The sequence below is a fragment of the Cololabis saira genome, chromosome 5 (assembly GCF_033807715.1).
Source record: "Cololabis saira isolate AMF1-May2022 chromosome 5, fColSai1.1, whole genome shotgun sequence".
Lineage (NCBI taxonomy): Eukaryota > Metazoa > Chordata > Actinopteri > Beloniformes > Belonidae > Cololabis > Cololabis saira.
Window position 1 is genome coordinate 25,305,342 of NC_084591.1, and position 24,348 is coordinate 25,329,689.

Genomic DNA, 24,348 nt, shown 5'->3' on the forward strand with positions numbered 1-24,348 from the left:
ATCCAAGGAACGGAGGAACCATAGGATTACTTGTATTTTTGGAAGCACGGTCCCGCGACAATAACAAAATCCCAGTTTTGAATATGGCTGTGGCTGAGTGAAGTCAGAAATAGAGTTAATCCTGTGGACTGATGAAATAAAAACTTTTTTTGCCTCAATGGACAAAAGCACATTGAAGGAAAAAGGTTCTTGACTTGGAAATGGAAATAAAAAACTGCTTCTTCAACTGTTAGGCATAGACATTCATTTATCATGCTTGGACTTAAGCAGCAGTGCTGGGGGAAACATTTCACTAGAAGAGAATTAAATTAAGCACCAGCAAATTCTGGTGGAAAAATATCTACGATTGTAGCCAGCTTAAACATCCAGAGGAACAGCCTTCACAGCCCCCAAATGTAAAAATCAATACAAATCTGCGGATAGGCTTCAACTTATCAGTGTGTGACACAGCTCAAGAAGTTTTCACAGGAGAAAAGATGACATTCCTCCAATCAAAGCCAGACGCCCTCAGTGAGTTACAAAAGGCCCTTGGAATGTTCAAGAGAGCAGGACAATGTACTGACCTTGCAGAGCTCCCGCACTGATTGTTTAGGGTCCTGTTTCCTTTTTATTTAGTTTTAAACAATAAAGCATGGAAATACTACCAAAGAAAGTATGTTGCAAATTTATTTAAGAAATATGTGATCTCTAACTACATGCCTTTTTAAAAACAATCGCAAAAAGCAGAAGCAGCATGCTTTTATTGTTCTCTTGCATTCTTACTCTGTATACTCACATACTGTATAGTGTATTTAAAGACAATCATATTGGAAATATACCTCTTTGCAGGCACATATTTTGAACCTATATACAAAATATTAAAGGTACATTCTTAACACTTACCAACACCTCTCCAGAAAAGTTCAAATCTCCATAAAGTAAATTTAAAGACTGGCTGCACTCTCAACTGAAGAGTGCTGCTACAACCGGATGCTCATGTCTGTCATGAATGCTCTGCAGCCCCAACAATATCCACACATTACTAGGAGGAGATGTTTGTCAGAACTCAAATGACATTTATTCTGCTATCAGAGTTCATCTGTAGAAAGATTGTATGGTTCAGTTTATGGGAATCCAGGGTGCAGGCTCAGCCGACCGTCACTCCTCTTTCCTTGATATTGTGGACATGTCCCAATAGTAGCACTGATGAAAATGCAAAAACATTCAGCTTTACATATTTGTTTTTAACTTACTTTTTGCAACATATCCTGGACTTCAACCAAGACCATAAACCATAAAACATCCTAAAGTAAAGCAATTTGAATTGTCTTGTACATGAAATGCGCTATTCAAATAAACTTGCCTTTCCTTGACTGTGAACCACATGATAGATTTTTATAGAAAATAAAATTTCCAGTAATTCGATAGACTGCATGTACCCTTCGAGGGTACAGCCGGAGCATCAAAGCGTGTATGGAAAATAATTCAATATATGACTCAACAATAGTTTAAAATTAACTACACATGAGAGCACTGAATGAAAAACCCTGTTTGGAACAGGGGTTAAACTAGGGTTTGGTATTTTGCTGACAGTCCCACAGAATTGTGACTCTGACTAACTGAGCATAGACAATAATGCGTGGCTCTATTAAAGGAAAACCACAGTCCAGCTTCAACACTGTCTGACGAGTCATAATTCTATGTAAACTGTGCTTAACTTTTCTGCACTTAGCTCTGTAAACTTGCCCATCTTCAATAACAAAGATTAGCAAGGGCCCTCCTTAGTGAACTCTGAATCTCATAAAAGAGGCAGTTATGCAGCAAAATTAAAAGCTTCCAAGGGTTTATCGGCCGCCATACTACTGAACGACAGTTCTTCAAGGTATTTCCACGAACATATCTCAGCAGTAAGCCATTTTCTGAAGAGTTGTTGGAGCAGAGATAATGTTAATGCTTTTCATTTTGTTAATGAGTAAGTTGATGGCACTCATTGACAGACCGGTGAAATCTTACATGTATTTAAAAAGTCCCGTGCGTCTCTGCGTCTAATGCTTTGAAGACTTTTAATCCAACAGTAAAAACTACTTTTATTTACCATAAGCGGCAGTATTTGATGACCAATCTTATCTTAGATTAGGGTATTAAAAAGTGTTTTGCGTTAAGTAAGGATAAGTGCCAAACAGCTTAAGGATTTCATGTATTCACCCACTGATGATCAGAAGATTCATGTTAAGCAGTCTGTTGGGAAACAGCATATATGTGAACATGAGAAAGCTTATTACTTCAGAGAGGACCTGCTGAGCCCCCCACTGTGTTAACTGTAGAATATCGTCTCACTTGTGAGTGTTTATCATGTTCTCATTTATACAGTCTGTTTGTATTTCCAATCAACTGCGTATGGTGAGTTAGTGCCGGTGGCAAATCCTTTATCTATTTATATATATATATATGTATATATATATATATATATATATATATATACAAAAAAAAGGAGCTAGGAGCTGAAACAGATTGCAAGTGTGTATGGGCTGCCATCCTACTGAAAGACCATTCTCCTCTTTGTATTTCCAGTCAAAATAGCACCAGATCAGGGTAAATTTGGACTGCAAGTGAACTAGATATTGGGGGCAGGGAGTATTTTCAATGCCTGTCTTTGAAACACAGGCCAAAGTGTCTTCAGCACATGTGGGAAAGCATGATTCAGCATCAACACCAAGAGATAAAAAGGAAAATTTAGACAGGTAGAGACGCATTTATGTAATTTAACGTTTACAAAGAGCATTATTAAAAACAAAAAAAACTGAATGCATATATATTAAAGAACCTCCATATGAAAACACTTTCTGGAATTTTTAGTAACTTAAGGCCCATAAACATTCATGAAACTCAGTAAAATGTATTCTGACATTAGTAGTAACTGTCAGAATGCCAGGCTAACCAGATGACAACACTCGCTAGAAGTAGTTTACTACACTTAGCCTAAGTGAGCCTAAGCTTCGCAGTAACTCAAAAATGTTCCTATTTTTATGGACTGACTTGTAGACTTACCTTGAAAAGTCAGATGCAATTATCTTACAAAACAGAGACCTTATAAGGAACTATATTTTTCAGCAAAGCGCCACTGGGTTTACTGATTACCTGTAACAGTACAGTAACTAGAGTTCAGAGAGTTTAATATATATCAGAGTATAAACTCCTTTCTGAATCATGCATAATGATGAATAATTCACTTACTCAATGGACAAATGTCTGTTAGGTTGACTTGGCGTTAAGGGTGTTCTATAAAATATATCTGATCATACTAGGGAAGACATCACAGTTGAAACTACTCCTGCAGTTGTGACATAGTTTGTGTCTTTTTCTCCAGGTATATGGTTCCATCCACTGCCACAAAAGTATTTAATTTCTGCCAGATCTACCCTGACCCATTCTCTATGGACAGCTAGCCTCTTCATGCTCGGGTCCTCTACCAGAGACCTGGGAGCCCAGCAAACTATACTGGGGCTCTACAAAGTATTTTTGTGGTTCCTAGGACTTCACACTTCTGGTCAGAGATGTCTGATGTGGTTTCCAGCATCTCCCAGCTTGGAGGTTACCAGTGCTCCCATTACCACCCGGCCTGCTGTTGCCTTCACCTTCTACATCCTCAACATTGCCTCCTTCAACCCCTTGGCATTTTCTGACATTCTGTGTTCTTTCTTCTTGATAATGCTGTCACTGGGCATCCCTACATCTATCACCACTGCTTCCTTCTGGAGGTTTTTTTTTTTTTTTTTTTTTAATCACCACAATGTCAAGTTGGTTAGCTAGTTAATCCGTCTGAATCTGACAGCCCCAAAGGATGTTTACGCATTAATTCGCTACCACTCTTGGAGGTATCTCCCAGCCACTGCTAGGGCCTCTCAGCATCAGTCACATCCTTGATCCGTCTGTGATACATACAGTGCATTGGCTTTTCTTTACGTGAGGGTTTCTCTTCCATCTCTTCTTCTTCCATACTGGATTTCTGCTGCCTTAGACATTCACTTGGCAGTTCATGATTAGACGCCATCTTCTGGATTTCATTCGGGATCTTACTTGCTCCATCCTGGATACTGGATTTAATGCTCACTAATCACCAGCCTCCATCCTTCCTCATGGTATTATACTTGGAGTGAAATCCTCCTGATCTATTGTTGACACATGTTTCTTATGTTTATAGTCATAACAGAGAAATGCATGACTGGATTCAATCTGTATGGGCTTTAAGTTACTCAGTATTGCAGAAAATGTGTTCAAATAGAGGTGCTGTAATTTTTGCCTGGAATAGCATTCAGGTTTGCCGTTCATGATAATGCTCACAGTAAATGTTAGATTACATCACAAAGTCTCGAATCAGGCTAAATTTAGTGTAAAGCAGGAACTCATGGTGTCAAATACAAGATAAGGCAACATCTGTTCAAATTTGCCTTTTCTCCTCTGGGTGTTGACCCTGAATTGTGCTTTCGTACGTGCACTGATGAAACTTTGACCTGTGTGTGTGTCAATATAATCAACATGACAGAGAAATACAGAGAAAATGGGTTTCAAAGGTCAAACCGGGAGAGCTGGCCACATGGTACATTCACGTTTCTTTTTCACTCAATATTCTTTTCAACTCCCTGCAGCCGGTGTCACCTGTTAGGACAAGTTGCCAGTCACTGTGTGCGTGAGGAGCCACTGCCACCAATGAATGTGACAAGCTGCATTTCAGACCAAACCAAGCCTGGAGAGATGGCCTGCAGGAGGAGGGGGATGATTTCAAACTGACCACGACAGGTAAAGCATAAACAAGATATAAGGATAAAATGAGTATGAATTGTTGTGAATGTGGATGGGAGTCACCTTGAATTATATTGTAAGCTTTTGAGGTCATAAAATGGATTTAGGTTGAGACCTCCAATCGCAAAGGAGGTTTATAATCCCCACGCTGAAAAATCCTTTGTGACCAGGCTGTTGTGAACTCCATGAAGCTTCATTACAATTATGTGTATTATCTATTTTTCATCAACTGGAAAGGAAACTGAGCTAAATCCGATCAGGCATAGTAAATCTAATCCACATACACTGACTGTGCTTTAAGTAGATGACAAATGTTGTTTTGTGTTTTTCTAAACTAAACTATTTAAATGTCTCAAGGGTGATTCCAGATGCCTAAAAATGGCCTTTGCTCATGAATTATTTACCTAAAGTAAATCTGTTTCAACTTTAGCACAGGAAATAATTTCCTAACAAAAAAACAGCATTTCATAATGTGTGTATGCTTTATTTATGAATACCAGTCATGTCATTTTCTAGGTCTTCTCAAGGAGGTTTTACAATTTGCCTTATCTTGGATTGAATGATTCCAAATAGTTGTTGACTCATCCTACACCAGAGGGGGTCAAATTAATTGCTTTCTATGTCTTCTTTCATGGCTATAAATGTAGCCAGAAGCATTAGCAAAGCAGAGCTCATGCAGAACAAGAGGAAGTGCCCGCTCATGCCACTGGAAAAGACAAATCAGAACAGTGTGGGCTTTTCAAAAGGTTGTTGGAAGGGCACGTGTTTTGACATTAAACGGAAAAAATATTTTGAATCAAATGGCACACCTCTAGATGTGTCATGATAACTTTAACTTAATGTACCAACTTCTATTTATATGGGAATTCTGGGCACACACAGTCCTTTTGTAAAGAAAGGTAAAATATTTTTGGAGTGTATCTGAACATAATATTAAAGGCCATCTGGACCTGCAGCTCTCGACATGATGCAACAAATTGTATAACACATGTAGATAAAATATATAAAGGTAGAAAAGGCAGAAAGTGTGAAAAAGAACATCACGTGATTCACTAACATATAGAACCACTTATAGCAGCAATAACCTGAAGTATTAATTTTCAGTAACTCTCCTGTTGGCCCATTCTTATTTAAAATGCAACTTCAGTTAACTGAGGTTCATTGAGGGGACCTTACTCTGTCAAGGATCTCTGCCCCTCAAACTAATTGAATCTGGTTTGGATTCATTCTTTGTCTTCTTATTTGTCATCTAGTCAAAGTTATGATCAATCTTATATTGTGTATTCTTTTTAAACCAGAAGTACCACTAATTGTGTAGATCTCACAACATAGACTGTTGCATTTGTTCATAAAAACGAGTTATGTGAAGTTTGACCTGTGACATATTTCACTGACAATAGAAACAAACTATTTGATTTCTGAAAATTCCAAGTAAGCTACTTTTTACGGAGCCCCTAAAGGGACACGGATTTTTTTAAATATATATAATGAGTTTTACGCGAGCGCGCGAAACCTTTACGCGCGCGCGTAAAACCTTTAAGTGAGCACGTAAAGTTGTTTACGTGAGCATGTAAAACATTTATGCACTCACTAAAAAGTTTCACGCGCTCTCGCAAAACTTATTAGTGAGCGCCAAAAAGTTGTTCTACGTGAGCGCGTAAAAACAAGTACATGGGAGTATTGCTGGAACAGGAGACAATCCAGTTGCGCCCTGCTCTGTTTATGAATGGAAATGACATTACAGGATTTAGCTGAGCTATATTTTAACCTGGGACTCCATTATAAGGACATTACCACTTTACTTGCAAGTAAACAACTTTACGTGCTCACTTAAAGGTTTCACGCGCGCGCGTAAAACTCATTATATATATTTAAAAAATCCGTGTCCCTATAGGGGCTCCGTAACTTTTCGCTCAGGTGTGTTCATATATTTAGTTAAAAATAAGAAAAAAATAATAATTTTATCAGATTGCCGGGGTTCTGTTAAAAAAAAAGGCTTAGACACTCTATATTTTACCAGACTGTATACATTTAACATGGAGAAAAAAAAACGCCTAAAAGCTCTGAGTTCAAAGGATTAAACAGATGGTTGGTTCAATGATAGGAAGGTGCCTATGTACTAGGGCTACCATACCAGCCTAAATCATCTCCCCTACACCACAGTGCTTGACAGTCGGTATGTAGTGTTAGCACTGAAGTGGTGTCTTTGGTTTTCATCAGTACGGGTGCCTTGTATTATGGTCAAACATTTTTTTGGTCTCAACTGTCCAAAGGACTTTGTTATAGAAGTTCCACAAGATTTGTGGTTTGTATGTTTGCAGCTTTGTAAATCTAAGGCATATTTGGGGGGGAGGAAAGAAGAGGTTTTCTCCTGGAAACTCTTCTAAACAATCCTTACTTGTGCAGTTTGTTTCTACTTCTGCTGTCAAGGATAATCATATTTAATATTCTAACTGAGGCCCTTATAGTCTGACATGTGCACAGTCTGACCTTTTGTTGACCTTGTAGGGATGTTCAGTCCTGGGAAAATGCAACTGTCCTGACCTGTGAATATTCGATTTGTTCTTTCTCAAAAGACGGACTTAAACATTGTATGGAAATTGCCATATAACCTTTCTCAGATTGATCGGCAAAAACAACTGCTTCTCTTGTTGTTGATATCTTTATTCCTTTCCAATGTGTTAACACACACAAGGAAAAATGTGTTGACAGGCATTCCCTATATTCCTGACAAAAAAACGGCCAAAACCTTGTGCTTGATAGAGCTAACCACACTTACTAATGATAGTTTAATAATATGCATTTTGACTACCATCACCTGGCTTTCACCTAAGGCCTGTTTCCACTAGCGGGAGTTCCGGGTACATTTTTCTGGGATGGGCCTTTTGCAGGTTTCCATTACCAGGAACAACCCTGTAATGTGGCCTTCAGGAACCTGTAGATGGAAACGGTCGTTTTTCGGCCCAGATGTACTACCTTGGCATGGGCAGCACGGTGGCTTAGTGGTTAGCACTGTTGCCTCACAGCAAGAAGGTCCCCGGTTCGACTCCCAGGCCCGGCAGGGGCCTTTCTGTGTGGAGTTTGCATGTTCTCCCCGTGCTTGCGTGGGTTCTCTCCGGGTACTCCGGCTTCCTCCCACTGTCCAAAAACATTACTGGATAAACATAATTGGTGATTCTAAATTGCCCGTATGTGAGTGTGAGTGTGAGTGTGCATGGTTTGTGTGTTTATATGTGGCCCTGCGATGGACTGGTGACCTCTCCAGGGTGTAACCCCTGCCTCTCACCTGAAGCTGGGATAGGCTCCAGCAGACCCCCATGACCCTACAAAGGATAAAGCGGGTATAGATAATGGATGGATGGATGTACTACCTGGTGGGTGGTCTCTGCTGATTGGGTATTCTCAAGACAGGAAATTACGTTCAACCTTCTCACATGGATTAAATCATGTGACTACAAATCATTTAAATATTTTTGGACCAGAGAGATTTTGCTATAAGTCCATTTAGCCTAATCAGAATCAGGTTTAAGTCAGGTCAAACAAGACAGGGAATTTGGCTTTGGTTATTTTCGCTCACTGTACAGTAAATAGACAAATGACAGCTCTTATTAACATAGCCTATAGGCCTATACAGTTTGTTTGTTTTTTTAATGAAAGGTGCAGCAGTATGAGGTAGACATGGTTATTGAAAGGTGTATTGTTAAAGCATATGATTGTGGTTATTATTATTATTAATATTATTATTTTTATTATTATTATTGCACAGTGGTTGATTACTCAGAGACTGAGTGTTGAAAGTTCATCAGAGCAACAGATGCAGTTAGAGAGTACATGAAGAAAACAATGGACAGTCGAGCTGTTTGTTAATTGGAGGGGGGGGGGGGGTGTTGTTTGCGTGTTTCTTCTTCTCCTCGCTCTCCTGCCGGCCGACCACCTGCTCATCACCGCCCCCTGGCGGCGGCCGGCGCTCCTGCAGCCAGAGGTTCAGGCGGCGCTGCAGCTCCAGGAGACGCGCCGGCTGCAGGGCTCGAGGAGACGGGCAGACCTGGCACATTTACCCGGAACTCCCGCCGGGGGAAATGCGCCAATAGTGGTCCGGCGGGGGGTTACTTTAATCTCAATCACTACGATCGCGGTGTATGTTTAACAAAAAAACAAGTAGCATCCGTTGTTTATGTGTTTCTTCTTCTTTTTATTCTTCTGCTGGCCGATTGCGAACGGCAGAAGATGCGCATTACTGCCCCCTCGTGGTTGGCGACGCTCTTTTTTTTTTTTTGTCAAAGGTTCTGGTGTGGCCTACAGCGTGGAGACGGTCGGCCTTGTTAGACGTTCCTGTCTGGCAGATTTACTCTTAAGTTCTGCTAGTGGAAACGCTCCTACTCTCTAAATTATTATTTTGAGAGAAAAATTATTATTATTATTATTATTTTATTTTATTATTTTTTTTTACACACTACTTCCACATTTTGTTATAGCTTTTGTTCAGTGAGTATAATGGTGTGGTGCATACATCAAACAATGTTGTTCAGAGCCATATGAATTTAATGATATCCTGATATGTAAAATCTTAGGATTGAAACAGAGTGCAACTGTTCCCATATGAATGTACTTTTCTAACAAGCTTAAAGCTTTCCCTAGATTTTGGGAATAGGAAGTTGCCTGGGTAGCTGATGATAGTTGTGTCACTTTGCAGCCTGGTTACTTGTAGATGCCAGTCACATTTTTCTACAATCATCTGAAAAATCATCACTTGATAAACTTGTGCTTGTGCACAAAAACCACTGTCAAGTTGAAACAAGAGGAAACCCTCTGGAAGGTGATTTACCCCATTTCAGATCTCATTTGATTGTGTAATGCTAAGTGAAATAACTTGGATACGTTATTGGAGACTGAGATGTAATTTGATTGCTTTTTTTTTTTATTGTAGTCACACCCTGTGTGCTGTTATTGCTTGTGCCCAGGCCTGTAAAAGTCCAATGCACAGTAACGTCTCAAGAAAATAAGGATAGAAGGCAAGGTAATTGTTTAAAATGAAAATCTACTGCTGCAATTTTCGAATGGTTTGTTTGATGAGTCATACTGTAGTTCAGTGATGGCTGAAATTAATTACTTTTGTAATGCATTCATTTTTGTATATTAAAAAAAGTTAATAATTAACGTAATGCTTTTAAAATAAACCATACCATATTTTATAAATGTCAGACATCTATAAACAGCCTTCAAACCAGCCCCAGCTCCACCCATTGGCCTTCACTTGGCACCTACTCATGTTTTGCAGGCTGCAACGTAGCATTAGGTGTCCTGTTTCTTTTTGGAAATTGAGGAGTAGCTGTCAGTTATCCATCTTAATGGCCTCCCAAGCCATTTGGAGAACTCAGTGACTACTACCAGTCGATCGTCAAAAGAAACGTACACCTTACCTCGTGTGGCGACACAGCAATGGAGGGTCAGAGCCAAGTGGTAGAGCAAAAGAGGGTCGGGCCTTCATGTAATTAAATGACTACTGTGCAACAGATAAAAGAATAACCTCCTTGTGTTTCTCTTTAGATATTTGAGGATTGCAGAGGCCAGTGCAAGTGAAAATGGACCGAGCCCTGAAGGCTCGGCGCAGAAGGGTGGAACCCGCTGCAGCCCCTGATGGCGGTTACGCCTGGTTCATCCTGCTGTCCTGTTTCTTCGTCTTTGGTCTGACCTTTGGCGTGATTAAGGCCTTTGGTGTGTTCTATGTTGAGATACACCAGCACTTTAAAACCACAGCAGCAGGAACCTCCTGGATTACCTCTATTGCAGTGGCTACCATTCATATTGTCGGTAATTATCACCAGTTCATTTTTCTACCTCCAGCAGCCACATTAATTTTAACATCAAACATCATTACATGTTTTAAAGCCCTCAATTTCAACAATATAATCTACCGGTACATGTCATGTTAATTTCTTCTACAACACCTCCACCATTTTTGTTTTCATTTTTTACCTTTTTGTGAAATCTGCATGACTCAGCATATCTTTAACCGCCAGACGTCTCTTTACTGCTTCCTAAAAACTGTTGAACACCAGGTGCTCAACTGTGTTGAATTCATTTCACTGTTTTATACAAAAAAAAAGGGAAAACTAAAATATTAAATAGCATTTTTCACCTATGTAGAAGTACACACACACACACACACACACACACACACACACACACACACACACACACACACACACACACACACTGGTTTCAGGAACTGACGTGATGCGAGGGAACATCATTATGTCCTGTGTTCCTCCACAGCGCCAGTGGCCTCTGCTCTAAGTGCACGCTGCAACCATCGCACTGTAGTGACAGCGGGTGGACTAATTTGCGGTGTTGCAGTTGTGCTTGGGGCTTTTGCCCGTAACTTGACTGAACTCTACATAACAGTTGGGTTTCTAAATGGTAAGTGATACCATGCACACACCCACAAGCAAGCCCAAGCTATGTTCAGGAAACGTGGTTGACACTCACCTCCTTTCTTGCAGGATTAGGCTATGCATTAACGTGGACTCCTACGGTGACCATGCTGGGCATGTACTTTGAAAAGAGGCGACCGGTGGCTAATGCCATGGCCAGTTCTGGGGAGTGCATTATTACCTTCGTCCTCACACCTCTGTTCCAGCTGCTGATTGACAGCTTCTCCTGGAGGGGTGCTCTGCTAATCCTGGGTGGCTTGCAGCTTAACATGTGCGTTTGTGGTATGCTGCTGAGGCCCCTGAAAACCAAAAAAGAAGGGACTTGTGTCAGTGCGCTCAAAGCAGAGGAGGAAGACTTGTCCATGGACCTGCTTCCACAAGAGGGCATGGATGAGAACAAGTCGAGCATTCAAATCCAAAAAGGACTGGACGTATCAGAGGGGTCTAATAAAGAAACGTCTAAGACATGTCTCGAAGAAGAGGAGGAACTTAATTCGACACAAGGCTCTATTGACAGTTCAGAGAGTCTGAAAACTAAGATCCTACAATATGTTGATTATAGACTCATCTCAAATGCCCCTTTCATGGTCTACTCTATGTTTGGGGTATTTTGTGCTCTGGGTTTATTTGCCCCATCTCTGTTCCTGGTTCCATATGCTCGCAGTAAGGGGATTGAGGAGTATCAGGCAGCTGCACTCATGTCAATCTCAGCTGTGATGGACCTCTTTGGAAGAGTGTTCTTCGGTTGGTTGGCGAACCTGAGACTTGTGGAGACGGTATGTTCAGGGTATTATTAACGTGATGGGAAATGTTCTGGCTTGTTTTCTTTTTTTGCCTAAACTCAATGTTAGCCAAAAAAAAAAAAAAACGGTAAATGATTGTTCAGCTCAACCACAAATGAGAGGCGGTGAAAGATAATATTGTACCAATTAGGAATGGGCGATATTTTACCATTCACGATATACCGTCAAAAAAATTCCTCACGATAAGAATTTGTCATCTCACGATAAGAATTTGTCATCTCACGGTAAAAACGATAAATTCCCGTTGATGATGTTTTTGTGTAAAGCTGATTTATAGTTCTGCGTTAAATCCACGCACAACGTACGTGAAGGAAGGAAGGAAGGAAGGAAGGAAGGAAGGAAGGAAGGAAGGAAGGAAGGAAGGAAGGAAGGAAGGAAGGAAGGAAGGAAGGAAGGAAGGAAGGAAGGAAGGAAGGAAGGAAGGAAGGAAGGAAGGAAGGAAGGAAGGAAGGAAGGAAGGAAGGAAGGAAGGAAGGAAGGAAGGAAGGAAGGAAGGAAGGAAGGAAGGAAGGAAGGAAGGAAGGAAGGAAGGAAGGAAGGAAGGAAGGAAGGAAGGAAGGAAGGAAGGAAGGAAGGAAGGAAGGAAGGAAGGAAGGAAGGAAGGAAGGAAGGAAGGAAGGAAGGAAGGAAGGAAGGAAGGAAGGAAGGAAGGAAGGAAGGAAGGAAGGAAGGATAGATAAGGATCCTGTTTGATGTTTTTGTGTAACAAACATGACGGATCTGAGAGCGAGATTTATAGTTGAAAAGGTGGAGTTGAATTGGTATTTTTTTTTATCCTCATTTTTATCGTTATCAGGATAAATGCCAGAAATATGTGATACATTTTTTAGTCCATACCGCCCATCCCTAGTACCAATTAGTGATGTGATTCCACAGGGGTTGTGTATATCAAATAAGACTTAAACAATTAAACTTAAAAATGTTCTTTTCATTTAGCTTTAGTCCTTGTAACTTATAGCAAGAAAGAAAATGAGTGCGTACTACTTTTTGTGTGGGAGCAATAGCTGATGTGGTATCTGCTTACTCTCTGATCCAACCAGGTGCAGCAGCTGACCGCCACAGTGATCCTGCTCGGTACTGTGCTGCTCCTATGCCCACTGGCCTCCTCATTCTACGAGCTGGTGGCCTTTAGTGCAGCTCACGGACTGGTGTTTGGCGCCACGGTCTCCATCCACATCACAGTGCTGCCCGAGATTGTGGGCGTGCAAAGGTTCGGAAGCGCACTGGGCTTTTTCATGCTGATACGCAGCAGTGGAGGCCTGTTCGGACCACCCATCGCTGGTGAGCCTCCACAGCCAAAACACAGTGAGCCAAGCGTGCACATCAAAAATGTGGAATTCAGCTTGATGTGGAACCGTCAATGATTCATTCCACTCTGGTGTGAGCTGCAAATAAACACAAAGCTGCACAGAATATAACAGCATTTATTTAACATATGCTAATGTTTATATTTTCAAAAGCTCTCAATCACATTGTTTTCTTGATGTTCTAACACCACATTAAATCTCACCTTTTGGATTTGCTTATACATCATTCAGTGTTGTAATTGCAGCTCAGTGAGCCTCATTCACACAAAATGATATTCTGATACTCCCCCTGACATGCAGCACCACCCTTCAATTAAACATGCACTTTGGAGTTTTCTCTCTGTTGGCTTTTATTCTGTCCTGCAGAACGTGAGAATAGTTGTGGAAACATAATGGAGGAACAGTTGATGTGAAAAGCCAAAATATGTTGCAATCAGAATTCGTTGTTGGCTTTAAAGATATGAAAAATCTGATTTTTTTAAATTTGAGTATCAGAAACAGTCAGAAAATGTAATATTGGTATCTCATCATTAGAGCTGGGTATCATCACTGACCTCCCGATACGATTCCGATACACTAGGTCCCAAGACGATACGATTTACGATACGATTCGATATCGATATTCTGGTTACAATAAGGGAATAACGTGATCCTTCCACGCGCCACGTCCGGCCAGAGAAACCCCACCCTGCCTGGTGAAAAGATGCAGCCTACTCACTCCTCAAGTAAGGAGGAGACTTGAGCTCAGTGCAGGACCTCCCGGGGTTGGTAGATGGAGCAATGCCCAGGACTGACTTAGGTAGGAGCACTGGGGGATAAAATGGGGGAAAAAAATCGGGATTAAAAAATATAATTTTTTTTTTTTTAAATCGATACTTGGATTTATGTATCGATAATCGTTCCTACACATGCATATCGATAAAATATTGATATATCGATATTTTTAACCCACCCCTACTCATCATAGGTAGCATCGTATAGCTGTCTTAATATTTTGTGTCTTACCATGCCTTTGAAGTTTTCTACACCACAATTACGAGTATTTGAATAACTTTGTGTGGCTTGAGAAAATCTGGACTTCAAGAGGAAGTAAATTTCCAATAAGTGAAATCCATTTTAGTGAATAGGAAGGGTAAATAATGGCTGGACAGACATTGTTTTTCCTTTTTATTTCTACATTTTTCACCAACAAATACTGCTCGCCACCACTAAAAACCCTCTCAGATAAACTAGCTAGCGTTTGAATTATATTATAGACACATACACACAGCTCTAAACAAAAACGGTGAATACAGGCTGAAAAATCCCAACTTCACTTGGTTTTCAGGCGGACATACAGCTGCCAGATTGTGTCCTGCCTCTGAGCACATCCAGCTGTAAATTAGCCAGGGAAACCTTTCCAAAAGACTAAAAGACTAGAAAATTACACTTATTCACATATTTAAACTGTGGATCGTTCATCTGATGCCATTAATGGATTTCCAACAAGGTTGGTGTATTGAGTTCGGGAGAGAAAATAGGGAATGAGAGTAATTGTAGTAATTGAAGTGTGACGCAATGCTGCTTTGGCACAAAATAGTTTTTTTTTCCCTGCCCCAGGGAAATAGCCAAAGCAGAGGTGATTACTGCCAGCCTGGCTTTACAGAAATGCATGAAATAACTACGACCTCTTTGAACTGCAGTACATGTGTCAGAAATGTGTTGAAAATGAAGGACTCAGATTCAGGCGCAGAGGCAGGTGCAGATTTAACTAAAAGAAAAAGGGGGAAAAAACTAAATTAACTTAAAAGCTAGGGGCACTGCTGAAGCTTGTCTTTCAACAATCCAAAAGCAAGGAGCTTTGCTGAAAGCCCCTGGGGGAAAAAGGAAAATAATGAACCACAAAGAACAAAAATGAGGGGAATTTATGAAACTGCCGACTGTTTACTGTGCACTCAACATAGCATACGATTTGTCTGGCGGTAATCCTTATTTGTAGTGTGTACCCATTCGAGCAATTTTTAATTTTTTACCACATCACGTGCTGGTCGTCTGCAATACAGTACCAGTTTTCAGTGTTTGAAACGGTGTTCCTCAATTTCCTTTTTAATATTTGCAGATTTAACCTCTAATTAAATAGTTTCTTCTACAGTAAAACCCGTCACATGTAAATGTATTATAGACAATACTGAGTCAAACGTTACCTGAAGTCAAGGAGAAAAGAAATTAGACAATAGTCCTATTTTTAACTTGATAGTCACCGACTCAGAGGATGTTTCCAGTTTATATACTGAACTGCTTTCACAGCATTTTTAGTACTTTTAAGGACCAGAGAAATGATTAATTGAGGATGCATCAAAATATGTTAATGCTGACTATCTCTCATCAATCTATTCATCCATATGTCTGTCTCAGTCTGTTGTTGTTGTTGTCTGTAGATTCCAACAGTATTTGTGAAAGAGCTATTTTTTGACCAGCATGAGTGAATTGAAATATATGTTACCATTTAACCTAAAGATTGTATAAAATAAGCCTGTGACAATGGTTCGTATCACTAACACCTGTACTTTTCCTTTCAGGATTCTTCATTGACAAGATGGACAGTTATGGGACAGGTTTCCTCATGTCTGGGGTGGCCCTCATTGTTTCTGCGTTGTTCTTGCTCATCCTCTGTAAGATGAAACCAAGGGGTCAGGCTACGGCGACAAAGAACGGACTCAGTGTTGAGGAAAAAGAGGTGGACATGACATGAAAACGTTTCTGTGGTTTATGAGTTTGAGATGGTTTCTGGATCAGAATATCACTGAGCAAAAAATTGAAAACGCCAAGAAAGTGGAGTTTGTGTAAAGCTGCATCTGCAGGATGAACATTGGAGTTTTTTTTATTTTAATTTTTTAACTATCTCTATGTATTGCCAACTGGAACATTTGCAGCAGCATCTGTGTCAGTAAATGCACAATGCAGAAACCACTCTTGAATTTTAATTTAAAAGTCAGTTTGAACCTGTTTGTTTTATTATCAGTTATGAAACACCAAAGTGGGAAAAAAAAGCACCAAAAAAACACAAGTTGACTTTCTCTCTCTGTCTCTTTCTGCTGAACACGACCAATACACTTAATATTCAGTACACTAGAAACACTCCTGCTTTGAAAGGTCGGTGGGGGTGGTGACCTGTCTGGCTCCTTAAGTGCTCATGATGATAGGGTTCATACACTGGAACCCACTCAGCAGTACTCATGTCACCTTCATGAGATTCAGTGTCACCAGAAAAATATAAAATAGCAAGTGATTTTTTTTTCAGTGTTTTGTAATAAAATACGTTTTTTTTTGTTGAACAGTTTTTTTTTTTTTAATCCTTTTTTGTATAACTCTAGTATGGTGCTCCATAGGTGACAGATGCAGAGATGCTACGTTAAAACCTTGTCTATGGCTCCCCCTAGTGGCCAGCTGCCGATAATGCAGTTTGGAACTTTTCCAGCTGCAAAACTGGATCCGAACTGATCAAAATGTAACAGTGAATATAATGGATTCCAGATTAAAAGATCTCCAAAAGATATGTTAAAGATAAAACTTTCATTGTGTATTATGTTTATTATTGTACACTAACAGAAAAGTTGAAAAGTGCTATGGAAAAGTAGATGCGACAGGGAGGACATGATGCACATTTTGAAACCTGAGAGATCTGATAAAATAATTCTGTGGCTGTGAACTCCTCTGAGTAAGGAGGTAGCTCATATAGCTATTATACAGGAAAGTCAGATGGAAAAAGAAAGGCATGACCTTTCAGGCAACTATTGCCCGTGTCATAATATGATTAAGAAATGGCTGTTAAATGGAACAAAGAAAGTTGTGGTCCGAAACGCCAAGATGACTCTGAGAGAGCACCAATGATTGGATTAAATTCAGGTCAAACCCCATATTTAACTATAAAGCACTTCCAGAAAAAGGAAGAGGTTTATGTTGCAGCAAATGGCACAGAATATTTGTACTGGTTGAGGGAAGAACATGATTTTTTTTTTTTTTTTTTGAGATTCATAGTTTTATTATCATTTTTCATCAAGACAAACAGCAAGGATCAACATCACACTAACAGAAAGAGCAACGCCTTAGGAAATTACATCAGCTCAATTCTAAATCCAATGAAAGATAGACTGAAAAAAGTTTATAATTTAGTTAGGAATATGTGAAAACAAACAGAAAAAAAATAAAAGTAAAACGGGAAGAAAATGAATATAAAACTCTTTCTGAACGTACACTAAAAAAAACACAAGCCTGTTCCAACACCTAGTTGTTTTAACAATATGCCCATGCATTTTTTCTGAACACACATCAAAACAAAATTCACAAAGGAAAGCATCAGGGAGAGGCTATATGTTTGGGCATGGGCCTAAAACAAATGTATATATGATGACCCAAAAATCTCAAAACCAGAAACATTTTTCAAAGATAACGAATGAAATATCAGTGATTATTAAGAGACTGAGAAGTGCTCCAACCTTTGCCACAACAGATACCCCAAAAGTCCTTCAGGTCCTTTTTTTTCATAATTTTGAATGTTTAAAATATATAACTGGAAAAATTTATTTTTGTATAAATAAATGACTAGATATTTCATCAAAGAGAGTAGTTTGCAGATGTTTGCTAGAAGACTGCTTTACAGGTACTTGCATCTGTCTTTTGGTTCCTAACAAATGGTCTTTTTTACTTAATACTAACAAATTAAATCAGAGAAATGAAACGATGAAATAAGCTCCAACTCATTACGGTATATCCCAATTCAGTCTGAGATCCATTTAGAAAAGCTTTGCTTAATCCACATCCTCTGCTACTGAATGCTTCTCAGTCAACAAGGAAACGCAGCTCTCGTAACCTCAAAACAAAACGATGGCACAGATAAACATATCCAACCTGGAGTCAATCAAATATGCGGTGACTACTATAAATAAGCATGTCATTCTCCAAAGGTCTGCAATAACAAACTCCCCAGGAAGGTTTATAAACAGTAGCCCACACTGGAATATCCCCCCACACCAAAAGGCTAAAGTTATACACACTCGCACACCTCAACACATTCATTACAAGGTAACGAAAACATGCTGCATCAACAAAAGAAAATAAAGAAACCCAAACACAAACAAACACATAGTGGGTGACTGAAGTAAGGCACATAAAAAAGAAAAAGGTTACTGCCCCTAAATCCACCGGAAATCACTTACTAAGGGGAGAAGTTAGAATTTTCATTAGTTATTAGTCATTAATCTATAAGTTTATTATTATTCATCTGGTGCATGGCTGTACTGGCGTAGGCAGCTAAGTCAGGGAGGGAGACGTGTAAAGAAGGAAAAATGGAGTGGAGATGGGGAAAAGGGATGTTTCTGTATGTCAAAGGGGAGGAACGGGTTTGCACAGAGCTGGGAAAAACACATGTCCAGGTGGAGCACAGGAGGAGAAGATGAACGATAGGAAAAAATACAGGAGAAAAAGAGGGAAGAAAACACAAAAACAGGCAGAGAGGGAGATGAGAAGGAAACTAGGGAGGAAAAGAAGGAAAATAAATCATTCCTGGGCAATGAGAAGCGCCTCATAGCTAGCTGTAAAGTCTTTACTCACTTTAAAGCTCAAATGATAACCCATAATGATACAAGAATTAAATATCTACAAAGAGAAAGTAGGAAAGCACAAAACAGACATGACATGATCAATCCAGCAGGAAAGGGCTCATGATCATCGCACTAAATAATAACTGACAACCCGATCCACAGAGCGCCTCCACAATCTGACCCTGGAACAGATTACTGCTTCATACATGAGCAAGTCTGTGTCCATGAGCATGGTTTCTAACCCGAGATGTCTGGAGTCTGGAGTACAAGGCCAATAAATGCACTTATACAAATCAATTTATGGGTTTGCCTGAAACAAATACTCTATATTGGAAAATGTGTCATTAATGTAAACGTACCTACAAAAGAACAGTTTAACAAACTGTAACAAAGGACGAAACAATACAAGGAGCACAGTTATAGGTAAAAAAAACAATCACATGATGGTAAATAAGAAGGCTTAAGATTGTTTTCTGAAGAAAAGAAGTATACATGTTGCAGCAGGCCTGCAGGTCTCAGGGAGTTTGTGCCACATTTATGGTGCACACGAACTGAAAGCTGCATCTCCGTGTTTAGTTGTAACTCTGGAGAGCTACGAGACTCACTCAGAGAGATGTTTGTGCTTGCTGGGCCATTCTGGGTGCTTTTCCAGAGTATAATTAAATGACTTGAGCAAAACACTGGCAAGCACCTCCAACAATGTGCAGACATGAAACTTGTGTTTAGTGATTTTTTCTTTTACCTTATTAGTGGATCTCTGCCCAAGTTCAACATATAATTTCTGTTTGCAAGATTTTTGGCAATAATACACTCTTCCTCGCTGTATTTCTCCTGCCTTTCACTCCATTTCCACCTCGTCGACACCATTGTGTTTCCACATATCAAACACTTGTAAAAAGGCATCCATGAGGGGCAAACGAAAAGCAATGACCTCACAATTTATGTTTGTATAAATCAAGAGCTTTGAAATCACCAGACTGGAAAGCTTTTCCATCTGATGTGGATAGTCTATAAAAGTGGAGTGGATAGCGTCATGTTCCCCTCGTCCTCCTTTATAGTAAGTAGATTGTGCTAAAGCCTTCACTCAGCTATTCGGTATCTGAGTGTGCGTGTTTTTACTTCGTTAAAATGCTCAAACAAAAAAAACTAAATGGCGTGCTCTCAGCCAATACAAATGCCAAAGATTTCCCAACCAGCTGCTCGAGGTCACACTTTATTAGATGCACATTAAAACCAAATGTTGTGAGCTTTTGAAATGTGAGACAATAAAAGACTATGAAGTTCTTTTTTTTATTGCTGATGACATATTAGATGTCAAACAGAAAAAAAAATGTTTTCAATTAACTATGTGAATTAAAAACAAAAAGAACTTTGCTCATGGCAAATGCAGGAAGGAATAAATAATATGTAAGACGAGACTGCATTAGAAAACAGGTTGAACTGGGAGTGCATTATGTTTTTTTCCAACAGATTTTTATCTCAGATACTGTTGTTTTTAAGAGCTAAGTGAAAATCGTCCCAAATACTGCGCCCCAGTTGGTACCGAACAATCACAGATGACCCCTTGACCACTTAGGTTGACATCTGACCCCAGATAACTGATTTGGAAAGAATGAGTTTGACAAGCTTCTGCACACTGAAGCACAAGTGGCCCACCAGAGAAGCTTGTAAACACTACAAATTAATGACTTGTTGAGTCGGATTGCTCATGTTTAACCACACTAGCACTGAAACTACAATGTCGCTGGGAGGTGGGACTCATTGGCAGTCTAAGTTTTGACATCCACGTTGACCTCAGATAAAAACAAAAATTAAATAAAAAATACAAAAACTACAGTAACTTTACATCCTCTCAAAGGGACTGAAAAGTGCTTGAACCAGGAGTGCAGCAGTAGCAACGAGGTAGGAAGATAGTAGCCAGCTCATTGAGGCAGGATATAGAGGTTTGTGCAGATTCAGGCCAGTTCCAAAGCAGAGCCTGGAGCATGCTGGGTATAACGTGGGATAGTGCTTTAGACAGAGTCCTATCAAATTGGCCACAGAGCCAGCAGACTTTGCTTTAGCATGGTGGCGGATCTTGGAAGGAGTGGCGTGAGCCACGTTGTACTAAACCCCCAGACCCAGGCCCAGCCTCTTAGTGTAAGTGAAAGTGAAGGTTGAAAGACCCAAAAATCTAGTGATTCTGGTAAATATCACTAATGTTGCACCAATATTCTCCACTTGCACTGCCAAATTCTTGTGAGATTTGCAAAATAACATACACAATCTTTCTTGCCAGTTGGCACTTTTATTTTTTCCTGGAAAGTGTCTCCCTTTTTCCAAATGGCTTCTACAGAGGACTTTCTGGGTGGTTCTGTGAAACAAACCAGCTGTTGTCGTGCAGCAAGATGATGAACACTAAAAAGCTTTAGATGCTGTAATTAACTATACAAACAACCATGATCAATCAAATGTCTATACGGTCTGAAATAGATATAATAAAAGCACAGTATACAGACATTACTCCTTGAAAATATTTTGGGAAAACACTGAGTCCACGGCATGTCAACATAAGAATCAGCATAAACCACAGTACGTTTTCAAAGCTCGCAAAACAGCTACAGGAGCTGGTATCAATTATGACACACATGCAGAACATATTCCTCTTTGGTTCATGTAAAATCATACTGACTGCACTTTCACAAGCATCTTCGGGAATTGGAGAGCTGCCCTGTACTCCGAGCCAGAACTGTTTCTGGATACCTTCCAATTATTACACCATGAATCAGGCAGGAATTCCTCTTGACAGTGAAAGAGGAGGAGCATGTGAGGAGGAGCCCAGTGAGACTTGCAGGCAGAGCTACAGTCCATTTCTCCCTTCAGGGATCACCTGTCAGGTAAAAGGTTTTCCATCTTCCAAGTCGGGCCTGTCTTTGAAAAGATTAATAATCTGACATTTTTTTTACTGAGGTGTTCCCTGATGGTGGTCTCATTTCCATCCTTTAATGATGCATAATACTGATTCACACTCTTCTGATGGGAAATGTTGTGCCCAGACTGTATTAAATGTTCTCTTAAGCTATGTGTTAATATACCTGAAGTTAATGTATCTCCAGGCTGAATAATGACACCCCACACCCTGCTCTTGCCTTTTTAATACAATGTGATATTGTTGTCTGCTGTGAATTCAAGAATTATATTTTAGACTCTATCTGTTTCAATTCAATTCAATTCAATTCATATTTTATTTCCAGCAATACAACATAACATAAGTGACCTGCATGCAACATAAAATTAAACAAATACCTTTATCAGGTTTATCAGGTGCAGGTTCAAAATACAAATTAATTTGTCAACACTCGAAAGGGAGTGGGAAGAAGAAAACTTATTTAATCCCACCCCTTTTTTTTAAGGCTTCCTCTTGTCTCAACATTTGAACCAAAACAATGAACAAAAGACCTATATCAAATTATAATAAAAATTATTCTACAGTTCACCTCACCTATTCACACACATTGTGGCTGCGAAATGCAGATGCATTTCACAACCACAATGCGCGCAAATCCAACAACAATATATATAGTAATATTTATAGTTAACCGTAACTTATATTTATAATACACCGTTAACTTATATTTATAATAAATACCAGCAATGGTAAGGACAAAAATACCAGAAGGTAATGGACATAATGGACATGGACATATAGTACATACATATAGTACATACATACACGTCAGTGATGGTAAGAACAACATTACAAGAAGGTAATGTACAATACATACTTACTAAATGAGGAACAACAATTAAACAAACATTGCAAGACCGAAGTTGATTTAACATAGTGTTACCACCCACTCTCTTTATAATTTGACCAGTGTTTAAGGGAACAATGCGTGAGACCATTTAACCATGATGTCAGCATGTCGCCTACAGCTGGAAACTAATATCCCCTTCACTTAAAATCACACAGAAAATCAAACAAATGTTTTTAGCCATGAATTACGTGATTGCCTACAAGAACATTAGGTATCATAAGCAACTTATACAGATTGAAGGAAAGAATGACTGCTGCATTTATGCATGAATGAAGGAACGAATATAAGATCTGGCACAAATGAGAACCACAATAAGGAGAAATTAGATAAATAAGATCTCAGATGAACAACAAGCTTTTAAATACTAGACTGTATTTATTTAACAAAATCTACGCCAAGACATAGAAGCATTGTATAGAAAACTATGTAGATAGACTTTTAGTGCATCTACCATATTTTCTGGACTATAAGCCGCACCCGCATATAAGCCGCATCCGCTCTATTTTTAAAAAAATTTAAAAAAGATATATAAGCCGCACCCGCATATAAGCCGCATCTGCTCTATTTTTAAAAAAAATTTAAAAAGATATACAAGCCGCATCCGCTCTATTTAAAAAAAAGATATGCAAGCTGCAGATATTTATGTTGTTAGATTAGATATTTACTACATGTACAGAACGATTTTGAACTGTAAATGATGTACATGTTTGTACCTAAATAGATCCTTTCCTAACATTGTCTTTTAACACGACAGCAACTTTGCTGATTAAAACGGTACAGAACCAAGAGAAAATGACCGGTATTTATTTATCTATTTATCTGTTTGAAATCTGCTTCTACCTACTTCTATCTGTTAAAGAAGAAGTAGCGTATTCTTCTTTGCATTTATTTTGTCTTAGTTTTGATTCTAATTTCCGGTTAGAGCGCCCCGAGCGGTGGAAGAAAAATCCACAGAATAAAATAACCTTTGTATGAGCCGCACGGTTGAAAACCTATGAAAAAAGTAGTGGCTTATAGTCCAGAAAATACGGTATATGAATAAAGAAGGTAACTAGCTGGTTGCCGCTAATCAAACACACTCCACACTCAAAGTGTAACCAGAAGAAATTATTTTGCCTTTTTTTTTTCTGGCCATGAGAACTGAGGTGAGTCAAGGAGGAGAGCACTGACTGGCATTGATCTTATAGGCCAAGATAATGCTATGATTTTATTTTTCTCCATCAAAAGTAGATAAGATTCAAATCAGCAACATTGAGGTGTAATTCCTAACAAGTTCACCCCTAAGGTCAGACATTGCAATGCTCAGAGGAACTGGGGGAGAAAAGGAAAAGAAAAGTAAATTAGCATGTTGATTCTCAACACAGCACTTTCAGAAGGAGACCACCCAAGAATGGCTTGTTTGAAAGGGTTACCAAGGAGTCTCTCCTAAAACATGGGTAACACTTCTTATGGTTTTAAAGTAGCAAGTTGACAACAAGACTTCGGGAACAGCATATTTGAGCACAGTGAAGCTTTTTGACCGTGATGCCCAGCGCCATGTTTAGTTAAGACCAAATACAGCATATCAACACAAGCACTACACACCAAATGTTACAAATGCCAAGCAGGTTGGTAAAGAGGTGAGGCTTTGGGCTTTTCTTGTAAAAAAA

At 39.4% G+C, this 24,348-nt stretch overlaps 1 protein-coding gene across 4 annotated transcripts; it reads left to right on the forward strand.

Moving 5' to 3' along the window:
- The first annotated feature begins 1,842 nt into the window (after nt 1–1,842).
- On the forward strand, nt 1,843–16,872 carry si:dkey-246g23.4 (uncharacterized protein LOC559426 homolog). 4 transcript variants are annotated; one of them, XM_061722542.1, is made up of 7 exons: nt 1,843–1,861; nt 4,626–4,776; nt 10,327–10,590; nt 11,056–11,199; nt 11,283–11,989; nt 13,057–13,297; nt 15,882–16,872. In XM_061722542.1, the coding sequence occupies exons 3-7, from the start codon at nt 10,362–10,364 to the stop codon at nt 16,052–16,054; spliced, it is 1,494 nt and encodes a 497-aa protein (XP_061578526.1). In that variant the 5' UTR covers nt 1,843–1,861; nt 4,626–4,776; nt 10,327–10,361; the 3' UTR covers nt 16,055–16,872. The 4 variants fall into 4 exon arrangements, with proteins under 4 accessions (XP_061578526.1, XP_061578525.1, XP_061578527.1 ...); XM_061722541.1 differs by lacking the exon at nt 1,843–1,861 and having other exon boundaries at nt 4,571–4,776; XM_061722543.1 differs by lacking the exons at nt 1,843–1,861; nt 4,626–4,776 and adding an exon at nt 8,759–8,916.
- The last annotated feature ends 7,476 nt before the right edge of the window (nt 16,873–24,348 follow it).

Excerpts from the sequence above, each read along its gene's own strand:
- si:dkey-246g23.4 (XM_061722542.1), top strand. The coding sequence starts at position 10,362 with ATGGACCGAGCCCTGAAGGCTCGGCGCAGAAGGGTGGAACCCGCTGCA. Across the intron at positions 10,591-11,055 it reads GGCTACCATTCATATTGTCG|CGCCAGTGGCCTCTGCTCTA; the intron begins GTAATTATCACC and ends GTTCCTCCACAG. Across the intron at positions 11,990-13,056 it reads ACCTGAGACTTGTGGAGACG|GTGCAGCAGCTGACCGCCAC; the intron begins GTATGTTCAGGG and ends TGATCCAACCAG.